The sequence below is a fragment of the Marmota flaviventris genome, chromosome 3 (genome assembly GCF_047511675.1).
Source record: "Marmota flaviventris isolate mMarFla1 chromosome 3, mMarFla1.hap1, whole genome shotgun sequence".
Classification (NCBI taxonomy): domain Eukaryota; kingdom Metazoa; phylum Chordata; class Mammalia; order Rodentia; family Sciuridae; genus Marmota; species Marmota flaviventris.
In genome coordinates, this window is record NC_092500.1 from 10,572,039 (window position 1) to 10,583,095 (window position 11,057).

The following is an 11,057-nucleotide window of genomic DNA, read 5'->3' on the forward strand; positions in this document are numbered from 1 at the left end:
CGCGAGCACTGGACGCTGCCTCCCTCCCCGCTTATCGCCAGAGCAAATGCCACGCTGCCTGTGGGACTGTGGGGCAGACCTGGTTCCAGGCACCTGGGGCAGGGGCTGTTCCAGAAACTGCAGATAAGGCTCCCACCTGGGCCCTTATCTCAGGGCATTCCTGCCCGTGACTCACCACCCCACAGCCCTCCCCAGGGGTGACCTTGGCTTTCCAAATTCCCAGGAGGGGAGGGTGTCTCTGCAGGGGACCTAATGCTGGTCCCCAAGCTTTTTGCAGGACACCTTTTATCAAAAAGCCTTTTTAATCAGGCCCCAAAGGCAGGTCTGGGGTCCACAGGAAGGCGGGGTGCTTCCCAAGAGGTTGCAAAGGACCTTTCTCTGAGACAAGTGGGAGGGCTGGGGGGGTGGCCTGGGATGGGGCTTTTGGGGAATACAGCAGGGACCCTCTGGGGACAGATGTGCCACTGGGAGAGGAGACATGGCCCTGTGTGGGACCCCCCCCCCAGTCCCCATGGCATTCATCTGGCACAAGGCCACACATCTTGAGGGGGGCCCCAGCTGGTGGGCATGGCTGGGGTGGGGCCTAAGGGAGGCCTATTAGCTCAGCATGGCCGCTGGGGACCCAGGTCCCACGACAAAGTGGGTCTCCTGTCCTCTCTCCCATGTCTGCCCTGCAGAGACCTGCAGGGGTTTAGGGGGACGTGGGTTCCCCCATCTTGTCTGGCAGGAGCCAACTCTGGTAGGCCAGGGGCTGGTCTGCCCCCGGCTCTCCATGAGGTCCCCAAGCCCTCGACCTGCACTCACACCTTGACCTCGTCATCCTCCTCAGCATCTGCAAACGCAAAGGTGTGGGCCTGTACTGTGCTGGGCACGGGGGCCCTCCACTCCTCCTCTAGGCTCTCCCAGGAGCCCCGGGCCTGGGGCAGCACCTCCACCAGCTCCCGGCGGGCATCCATTTCGGTGTAGTGGCGGCTGCCCCCCCATCCCGCTCCCCAACGCCTGCCCAGGGCCATGTCGGCAGGTCCCCGGGGACCCTCTCCCAGTGGGTTGGCCCTCACTTCAGCCACTGGGCCCAGCTTAGCAGTCACCCCATTGGGGAAATGTCCATGAGACAGAGGACTTACAGTGGGGTTAGGTGCTGGGGGGTTTGTGGCAGGTGCTGGGGGGTTTGTGGCAGGTTCTGGGGGCTTTGTGGCAGCGCCTGGAGGGTTTGTGGCAGGTCCTGCGGGGCTTGTGGCAGCGCCTGGGGTCTCAGCTGCAGGGGAATCGGAGAGGCTCATGACCCCTAGAAGCTCACTGAGGAGAGAGGGCCCAAGGTCAAGGTCAAGGCGGAAGGACAAGAGGGAGTCAGAGCGGCGAAGCTCAGGCTCAGTGGGGAAGGAGCTGTCTCGGTCTCGGTCTGGGTTGCTGGGCTTTTCCAGGCGGGGCAGACGGGAGATGGTGCAGAATCCCGAGTCCAGGCCTAGAGGAGAAATGGAAGCAGGTCAGAGCTGGGAGCAGGACGCGGGGAGGGAGGGCCAGGAGGACGAGCCCTGGCTGGCTGTGTGGCCTCTAGTAAGTCACTCCCCACTCTGTCCTGTTTCACCCCTCTTCCCGATATGGGGGAGCCCTTGGTCTCCTGCCATCTTGGGAACTGAAGATGGTCTTGCTCCCTGTTCCCAGTACGCGGAAGAAAACAGGCTGTTTGGGGAAAGAAAGGTTTTGCCCAAGGCCACAGCAGAAGGGTGGCGCTCCGATCTCCTGACTCTTGGGCCCAATGTGAACTTAGCCACGGTCCCCAGGTACCCTGCTATGACACTGGCAAACGGCAGCAGGTGAACCCACACCAGGAGGCTGGTTTGTGGACACAGGATGGAACCAGCAGCCCGCGGGTGACTGCATGGACCTCACAGGCTTTAAGGACCGGCACATGCCCTTCAAAGGTCAACTGGTGGAGCCCCTGCCTCCAGCACTTGAGCATGAGGGTTCGTGTGGACCAGTCCTTGGTGGGGTTCAGAGCAGCACCCCCACCAACAGGCAAAGCCACGGGCAAGGCATGGCCACCAGGTGGCAGCAGGGGTCCACGCTTCCCAGGTGAGCGGGTCTTGCAGCGTGGCACTTCCGTGAGAGCAGTTTTGCAAATTCATCAAGTTACAGGAATTTTGGTTTAAGTAACATTGATGGCTCAAGTGTCCTGAGCATCTACTATGTGCCAGCTCTCATTTCACCTGGCACATGGATGATTTCACTGAATCCCAGCCACACTGCCAAGGGACTCATTAGATGGGCAAGGACTTGAACTTAGGTCAGTGGACTTCCTAGGAGTCAGGCAGAAACAGGTTCTCAGCCTCTCCACGACACCATTTTGACAGTAGGGGGCTGCTTTAGTTGAAAGGGGAAAGAAAGGGTAGATAGGCCCAACCAGGGTCCAGAGAGGGAGAAGGGCTTGTCAGAGTCACACAGCAAGCAAGGGGCAGTTGGAACTGAAAGTGCTTCTCCCTCTGGACCAGTGTGTGTGTGTGGGGGGGGGGGGTAGCAAGTCGGTTCCCACCACCTTAGTCCTCCCCACCCTGGGAAAAGGGCTCACTTGGAAGTCTTGGTTAGAGCCAACAACCTTCTGGGCCTCTGCATTAGAAAAGGGCAGATAGAGCCAAGAATGGTGGTGCACCCTGTAATCCCAGTGACTTGGGAGGCTGAGGAAGGAGGATCTCAAGTTCAAGGCCAGCCTCAGCAACATAGTGAGGCACTAAGCAACTCAGTGAGACCCTGTCTCAAAATTTAAAAAATTAAAAGGGCTAGAGATGCAGCTCAGTGGTTAAGCTCCCCTGGGTTCAATCCCTGGTGCCAAAGAGAGAGAGAGAGAGAAGGGGCAGTTTACCCAGGATCTCACCGTAACTGGAGCGGCCATCTGCGGAGCCCGTGGGGCTGCCATCGAAGCTGAGCTTGCCCACCACCAGGCTGTCGTAGGTGGCCTGGTTGAGCTGGGGCAGGGAGATGGCGTTCTTGATGATGGGGGAGATGGCAGGGGGAGCCGGCGAGGGCGCTGGAGGGGATGCCATCCTTCGGGGTGGCACCCCAACCCTCCGCACCTGCTGGAGCTTTCTGGCTAGGAAGCTGCGCGGTGAGCGGTGGGTGCCCCCAGAGCTGCCACCATGGTTGCTGAGGAAGGAGGTGTCACCGAAGACGTCCCCGCCTCGGCCCACGTGCATGGTGTGGCGGAAGTCCCCGAGCGGGGGGCTGATCATGTCTGCAGTGAGCCGCCTCTTTCCCTGGGAGCTGGACACCCAGCCCACGGGCGAGAGCTTGCCCAGGCTCATGGTGGGGGCTCCTCCGCCCCCCTGGGGGCCAGGCATGGGCTCTGGCAGCTCAGGGCAGCTGGTCCATGCCCACCGGGGGCTGGGGAGGCCAGTGGGCTGGGCTCAGGGCCCCCTTCTCAGCCCCCCTCTCAATGGCAGGGGGTGGCCCTTGGCCCTGGGAGTCCACACTCTCCCAAGCCCTGGGGGAGCAGCTGCAGACGGTCCCGTTTGGTCCAGGAGCAAAGAAGGCACAGACCTGGCCTCAAAGGTGGGCGGTCCCTCTCCTGCTCAGGGGTGGAGACCTGGAAGGAGGACAGAGGACAGTAATGCAATGTGACAATGTGACGGGAGGCCTGGTGCAGAGGAGGAAATCCTGGGTCCAAACAACGGCCCAGAAAACAAACGACAACTCCCCACAACATGGATGGAGGTCACTGACCCAAGGCTGAGCCCAAAGGAGGGACACGCCGTGGGGGTCCACGCAGAGGAGTCTGAAATGCTGTGCTGACGCGGGTGCTGGTGCTCAGGGCCCAATCCCACCAAGCTACAGGCTGCCCGGTGCGCTGGCACAGTGGCCGCTGCCCAGGGCCGGAGGTGCCAGCGCCTGCCCTGCCGCAGTCACTAAACCCACACCACAGTGCCCAGCAAGGCACGGCATTCAAAGGGGGAAACTGAGGCAGGGGCCATGAGCTGTCTACACTGCAGGGAATGGTGCGTGGGGCCCATGTCCAAGCCCTGGAGCAAGACACCTCCTCCGGGGCTAAAATCTCTTCCACCCCCAGAAGTCAGGAGGAGGAGGCCCTGGCCCCTCGCAGGCTTCGGGAGCGCTAAAAAGCCGCCCAGAGGTCCCTCAGGACTTGTGCCTTCACCAAGCTTCCTGCAAAAGGGGTTCGTGGTCAGAGTGGCTTTTCCCAGCTGCCTCCTGAAGGCTCTGAGCAGGACCCAGCAAAGGGCTTGATGGGACAGTCCGTCAAACGGATGTAGGAGCCTCGGAGTCAGGGAACAAATTTTGGTGCCCCTCAGCATGTGCCCAAAGCTATTCCTTCCCCCCTTCCTGGGTCCCCACGACATCCTCCCCAGCTCCCCTTCTCTAAGCACCCTTTGAAGAGGCCCCTTCCCCGGAGGGTCACAGAAAGTCCCGCTGGAAGACGCCAGGATCCTGGTCTGACATCCGTCTTTCCCGTGGCCCAGCGGAGGCCAAGCCCGCTCCAGGTCGCATCCAGAGAGCCAGTCGGGACTTGAACCCAGGGCTCTGACTCACCTAAGCCCTGGGCTGGCCCGAGGGGGCCCGCCAGTCTGGTTTCCACAGACCCACTTCCGGGGAGGGCGGGCACCTGCCTGGATTTTCCTGCCTCCCTCTCTTCCTCCCTCCCAGCCCGGGCTCTGCACGTGGCAAGGGCCAAATCAAGACCAGTTTGATCACAGATCCCAGCGATAACCTCCAAGCTCAAGGGCCAACCCTCCCCCAGAGGGAGGCTGGGACTCAATGTCCTCACAGTGTGACCTTGGGCAAGTCACTTACCTCCACAGACTTAGGACCTCAGCTGATAAAGCTGATAACCATCTTTGGCGAGAACACCTAGACAGAGGCCCAAGTGCCCACCCCCTACCATTTTGTGCCACCTCTGAGCGTGAAAACCTAACACCGCCCTTCTAATGTTATTTGAAATTCAAAATAGGTTAAATAACAAGATAAAAGACAAAGAGGACACAGGACAAAGCTCCCTTTGTTTTCTGACTACATTCTATTCCCTTCCCACCATCTGACCCTCCCCCAGCCCTGGCTCCTCCCCCTGGGGGGGACTTCTGAATCATCCCTGGCCCTGGCACCCCCGGCACCGAGAAGTCCTCGCGGAATGTTTGCTGAAGTTGTGAAGCGCCCTGCAGTTGGCCAACCAGCCCATGACGTCATCCGGCTGTCCGCCAGCCCCGCCCGCCAGCCTGGGGGGGTGGCCTGCGCTACAGGGAGGGCGGGTCCCAAGGGGAAAGACCCGTCCAAAGTCACGTGGCAGGTACGAGGCAGGGGCCAGGTTCCCTGCTCCAGAGATTAAGGATGAAGTCTTTGGGGGAAAGGAACTAGCTGGTGGGGGAGAGGCCACCCTGGGAAATGTCATGTGGCGGAGTCGCAAGTGTCAGCCCTGTGGCCACACCCACCTCACTCCCACCCCGACTCCCAGCTTCTGGGGCAGCCCCTGTTCTCCCAGCAAAAGGGGCTCCTGCCCCCACTCAACCCCATGGTCATTCTGACTGGGAGACCAGCTTGCTTCCCAATCTTGCCAGGGTCCCACTTCCTGAATGCCTTGGGACATCTCCAAATAGTGCTCCTACATGTAACCCTGCCTGCTGCGGAGAGACCTGCCCTGCTCTGACGGTAGGCAGGGCGCTGCGCAGGGCACTGACCTTCCCAGGTGGAAAATGGAAACAGCATCCCAAGCAGGGTCCTCCCAAAGGAGGGGGGAGATGTGGAAAGGCCACTCCAGAAGCAGAGTGGCCCTGGGTTCAAATCTCACACCTTTAGGCTAACATCTTTCATCCTAGGGACACTTGGTGGCAGTCACTTGGCACTTGATGCTGATCACAGGCGTTGCTGGCCCTCAGGTGTGCCTCACCAGGTACTGGAGTAAGCAGGACACTGGGTATCCTGGTGGAAGTCCCTCCTATCGGCCACCCAGGAATACCACATACCCATTATGCAGATGAAAAAATGAGGCTCAGAAAGGAGAATGACTTACCTCAGGTCACAGAGCAAAAAAATAGTGTGTCTGGGCCTGGCTAGGAGCCTCCTGACCACAGGAAATGGCCAAGGTTGGGGTGAAGACTGCTGGGGAGCGGTGGTTTGCCAGGCTGCCCAGCACAGAGAGGGCAAGTGTGAGGGGGTAGGAGACTCAGCTCTGCAGATTCAGTGCCTGTGACCTGGGGAGAGTGGTCACCATGCAGCCTCAGTGTACCCAGAGGCCTCATATTCACCCTGCAGACTTCACTGGGGGCCTGGGCAGGTGGTCAGGGGTCACTACATAGTAAGGAGCACCAGGACAAGTTTTGGGGCTGGGGGACAGGGACCACACACTAGGACAGGCCACAAGAGGTCCAGAGGAGGCCAGGGACTGTCTGACAGTGGAGGGCAATGGGCGGGGGCAGCAGCACTCTGGGGGTCACCAACAGGCTGCACCCTGTCCCTACCCCCACTCCCTGAGGCAGCGCCACGTCTCATCCTGAAGGCCACTGTTCCCTGCAGGAGCCCTCTCTCCAAGGGCGTCCTCGCACTGGGTAACCCTGCCAGACTGGCCTGCGTGTCCGGGGCTTGAATGGGGGCTCCCGGAAACAGGCTCTGGTGCCTGAGGAGGGTGAGGGGCTGGCATCTCCTGCCCCCCAAAGTTCAGGAGCTGAGGTGGAAGATAGGGAGACGGAGACTAGAAAGGGACAGCCAGCTGCCCGTGGTCAGCTGTGGGGGACCACTCCAAGCCGGGTAGAAGGGAACACCCTGGGCCGTTAGGGAGGAACCACCAAGGGGGAAGGAGAAACGCTTTTCTGGTCCCACCATCCCAAGATAGAGCCCAATCAGCCCCGGCCGCGAGTGAAACCGCGGCGGGATGGTGATTTCCCGCCAGCCTCGGCGCCTCTCTGAGCCTCAGTTTCCTAGTCTAGAAAATGGGCTTCAAACTTCGCGGGACTGGAATGGCTGGAGTAGGGCAAAAACAATCAGGAGGCAGGCGGAATGGGAAATCCGGGAAGGACTTACTATAAAACCTTCCCCTGGGGGACAGGGAGGGGAGAAGAGCAGGGTCGCCTTGGCCGGAGGGGAACCGGACGGGATGACCTCATCCGCTGCTCCAGCTTGGAATGCGGCGGCTGGGGAGGGGGCAGGGTGCCCGTCCGTCTGCCCGGACCCCACCAACTTCCCGCTCTCGGCGCTGGCCTGCGCCCAGGGGCCCGACGCCCCATGTTTCGCCCCTTTCCTCTCCCGGCGCGGGAGGCGCGCAGATGGCCCTCCGCGCGCCCCTCTCCTGGCAGCGCCTTTTGCCTCTCGCCGCTCCCATTCGCTGTCCCCCTTCTCCCGCCGGGAACAGGGCAAAAGCACCCGAAAACTCGAAGCGTCCCGGCCGCACCGCCGCAGCACCAGGGCCTTGGCATTGCCATTGGCATGGGACGCGCCTTCCGCGGCCGGGCTCAGTCCCCGCCCTCCCCGAGCGCCCAGAAGGGTGCAGGGTCCCCAGGCCGTCGCGGACCCAGGCGGGTCTTCGAGGCCCCGCGGGCCAGCGGCTCCTACCTCCTCTCGGCGAGCCCCGGGGCGAGGGTCCCAGGGCGGCTCGGCGACCGCAGCAGCGCGTCCCGGCGCGCAGCCCGGAGAGTCGCTGGGCCGGTCTGCGCCGCCCTGGCCGCGGGCTCCGCGGCTGGATCCGGGGGCGGGGGCGGGGTGTGGGCGCCTCCGCCCGCCCGCTGCGCCCGCCCCGCCGCGCCGCGCCCCCTCCCGGGCACTGTCCAAGCTGCCGCGGCCGCCAGAGCCCGGCCAGGCCCCGGCCCGCCGCCCCGGGGCAGGGCAGGGCGAGGGTGGGAATGTATAGGACGGAGGGGCGCTGCCCAGGGCAAGCCACTGGGCTCTCCTCTGCCCACCCTTCCCCACAGGCTCCCGGCGAGGCCTGGGGCATCCGGCTCGGCTCTGGACTCTCCAGCCACTCCCTGCCTTACTTTGGGGAGATGGAAGCTAGAATCCGAGTGCCAACGAGACCTCCTTAGACCTTGACTGGGGATGTCCACTCTCTTTGTCCTAACATGCGGCACCCTTCCACCCCATACAGGCCATGGGGGTGCCAGCAAGACAGGCATGTCCACACCGGGCACGAGCCCCTGGCAGGCCCCTTGTAGAGGTGTAGTGTGGTGGTCAAGCAGGGGACCTGGTGCCAGACAGCTTGGGTCCCTTTCTACCTGGCCAACTCCCTACCCTTCCAGTTTCCACCTCTGTAAACTGGGATCTTCAAAGCCAAAGCCGGTGGCAGATGTTTTTATGTTCCCTGCTCTGCGTGCCTAGGATGTTTATTGAACAGGTAAATGAGGTCACTACTCAGAAAGGTACTGAGTCTCCCCCACGGGGGCAGGAAGCAGCTGTGCCCGGGACCCAGTGCTCTCACCCCAAGAAGGGGAGGTAGATCTCTGACCCCTGCCTCACGTGTGCCCCCTACCTTCCCCCTCTGTCTGTGAGCTCCCTAAGGGTAGGCAGGGAGTCCTGGATCAGAGAGGTCCCCAACGGCGTGCAGCAGGTGGGGGCTCATCGAGGTTCCCAGGGGAGAAGTTAAGTCTTGAAGGAGCCAAAGGCAGAGGAAGGGCTATGGCCGTGCACAGCTGGAGTCACCACAAGCAAAGGCTTGGCGCCCTGGGCCCGTGGGGCAGGCAGGAGGGGCTGGGATGGGAGCTTCCATGACCCCCAGGTGGGGAGACAAGGTCTTTACTGTCCCCAGCGGGTTGTGCCCCTTCCCCTGGCTCTGAGCCCTCTTTCTGGCCATCAAGGTCGGGGTTATCTCTGCAGCTAGACGGATGGAGAGACGAGGCGCCTGGCGTTGCAGCAGGACCAAGGCCCAGGACATCTTTCTTTGGGGCAGGCCCAGGAGCGTGTTGTCCCCTGGAGGACTGAGAGCACCAAGTCTCAGAGGCGCTGAGGATTGGCAGTGAGGAGGAAGGCGGCTGCCCCTGAGAGACAGGGATCAGGGCGGTGGTGGCACCGTCAAGGCCTAGGAGAGAACTGGCCAGGGCTCCGTGTCACCTGTGGGCCACGAGTCAGGGCTCAGGAGCAGGACGTCGAGCCAGGCAGCTCAGGGAGGTACGGCTGGAAGCTCTGGGTGAGAGCAGAGAGGGACCGGAGGATGGTGCTGGAGACAGGGACCAGTACTACCATGGCTATTGTCATAGTATTAGTTATGACCAGCTTTTATTGAGCACCAAATGCATACCAGGCCTTTTATTTTATTATTATTATATTTTTGGTACCCAGAATTGAACCTAGGCTGAGCCACATCCCCAGCCCTTTTTATTTTGTATTTTGAGACAGGGTCTCGCTAAATTGCTGAGACTGGCCCTGAACATGCAATCCTCCCGCCTAGCAATCCTCCCAAATTGCTAGGATTACAGGCGAGTGCCACTGTGCCCGGGCGTACCAGGCCTTTTAGCCCCTTATAAACATTATCACATTGAACCTTTATGAGAGTCCCATGGGGACAATACTGTCTTCACTTCCATTTTGTAGAGAAGTGACTTGTCTGGAGCCTCCACTTGGGCAGGAAGACCATGCTTCCCAATTTGCCTGGGACAACTGTTGTCCCAGGGTAATTATTAATGGCACTTGTTTTCACTCTCAAAGGTGACCTGGTTGAACAGTAAGTGATACATCACTCTAGTCAGAGGGTCCCTGGAGCATCTGGCACAGTAAGCAGTTGATGTCATGTCAAAGGTCCTGAGCTTAAATCCTGGCCTGATGGCTGACCGCCAGCAGAGCACCTGGTCTCTCTGCATCTCGAGCTTCTCATCTATGAAATGGGCATAGTACCAGAGCCACTGTCAGTATTTGCAGGAGTGTTGCAAGCCCCAGGTAGCTGGCGGAGAAAGCAGTCCTAATGGACATGGTTGTTACCTGCTCCACACTTACGCTATCCCCTGCACCCCTGCACCTGTGGCTGAGAATCTCCCTGCTATGCACCAGGTACTTTGTCTACTCCAGCTCACATATGGCAATCTGTGTCAGGAGGCCTTGCTCCATTTTACAGAAGGGTAAACTGAGGTTGGAAAGAGCCCCCCCCCATCTCTCATTCCAGTCTGTTTCCCGGTAGAAGTCTATCTCCAGGTAAGCCACCTTCCTGTTCCTGGCTTCACTCCTGACCTAAGGACCCAACTCAGTGTGTCTCTGGAATATGGGAGAAAGGGAGGGTCTTGGTGTCCCTGAGAAGGATGCAGGGGTGGGCATGTCCCCTTTCTTTTCTCCAATCTTCTGCAGTGCCCCTTCCTTCTCCTAAGAGGCTGTGCCAGGAGTGCCAGGGTTAACCCTGGCAGATTCACTATCACCAACCGGGATTCAGAACAGATGCCTCCCAGCTGGGGAAGGGAGCTGCTGGGAGGTGGAATGCCTGGGAGGCAGGCTCAGCTTGAAGGAGGGCCTCCAGGAGGGAGGGACCTACTAATGAGTAGGCAAGGCGTGTGCATGTGAGAAAGACGAGGCCATCAGGGCCACATGGCTCAGCAGCAGCCGGATGTGGGTCAATGTAAGTATATCACAGGATGGAAAGGGAAATGAGTGGACCGATACCTGGATGGTGGATGGGTGGATGGATGGATGGATGGTGGATGGATGGGTGGATGGATGGTGGATGGGGGGGTGGATGGATAGTGAATGGATGGTGGATGGATGGATGGCTGTGTGGATGGATGGGTGGTTGGATGGATGGATGGGTGGATGGATGGTGGATGGACGGTGAATGGCTGTATGGATGGATTGGTGGATGGGTGGTGAGTGGATGATAGATGGATGGATGGCTGTGTGGATATATGGTGGATGGATGGGTGGATGGGTGGGTGGATGGATGGGTGGATGGATGGATGGGTAGGTGTAGGGTGGATGTATATATGGGTGGATGGATGCGTGGATGGATGGTGGATGGATGGATGGACAGATGGTGGATGTGTGATGTTTGTGGGCAGTGGATAGAGGAATGCTGGATGGATAGAGGGTGAGTGGACATGGTGGATGGATGGCCGGCTGGCTGTGTGGATGGCTGGGTAGACAGATGAGGGGGAAGAATG

General features: G+C 60.3%; 1 protein-coding gene across 2 annotated transcripts; it reads right to left on the reverse strand.

The window, feature by feature from the left end:
• Nucleotides 1-283: 283 nt before the first annotated feature.
• On the reverse strand, nt 284-7,653 carry Cdc42ep1 (CDC42 effector protein 1). Of its 2 annotated transcripts, XM_071609501.1 has the most exons (4): nt 7,543-7,653; nt 6,008-6,188; nt 2,870-3,577; nt 284-1,462 (listed from the first exon to the last, which is right to left on the reverse strand). In XM_071609501.1, exons 3-4 carry the CDS (start codon nt 3,330-3,332, stop codon nt 801-803), a joined length of 1,125 nt encoding a protein of 374 aa, XP_071465602.1. In that variant the 5' UTR covers nt 3,333-3,577; nt 6,008-6,188; nt 7,543-7,653; the 3' UTR covers nt 284-800. The 2 variants fall into 2 exon arrangements, with proteins under 2 accessions (XP_071465602.1, XP_027805203.2); XM_027949402.2 differs by lacking the exon at nt 6,008-6,188.
• Nucleotides 7,654-11,057: the final 3,404 nt, after the last annotated feature.

Excerpts from the sequence above, each read along its gene's own strand:
- Cdc42ep1 (XM_027949402.2), bottom strand. The coding sequence starts at position 3,332 with ATGCCTGGCCCCCAGGGGGGCGGAGGAGCCCCCACCATGAGCCTGGGC. Across the intron at positions 1,463-2,869 it reads AGATGGCCGCTCCAGTTACG|GCCTGGACTCGGGATTCTGC; the intron begins GTGAGATCCTGG and ends TTTCTCCTCTAG.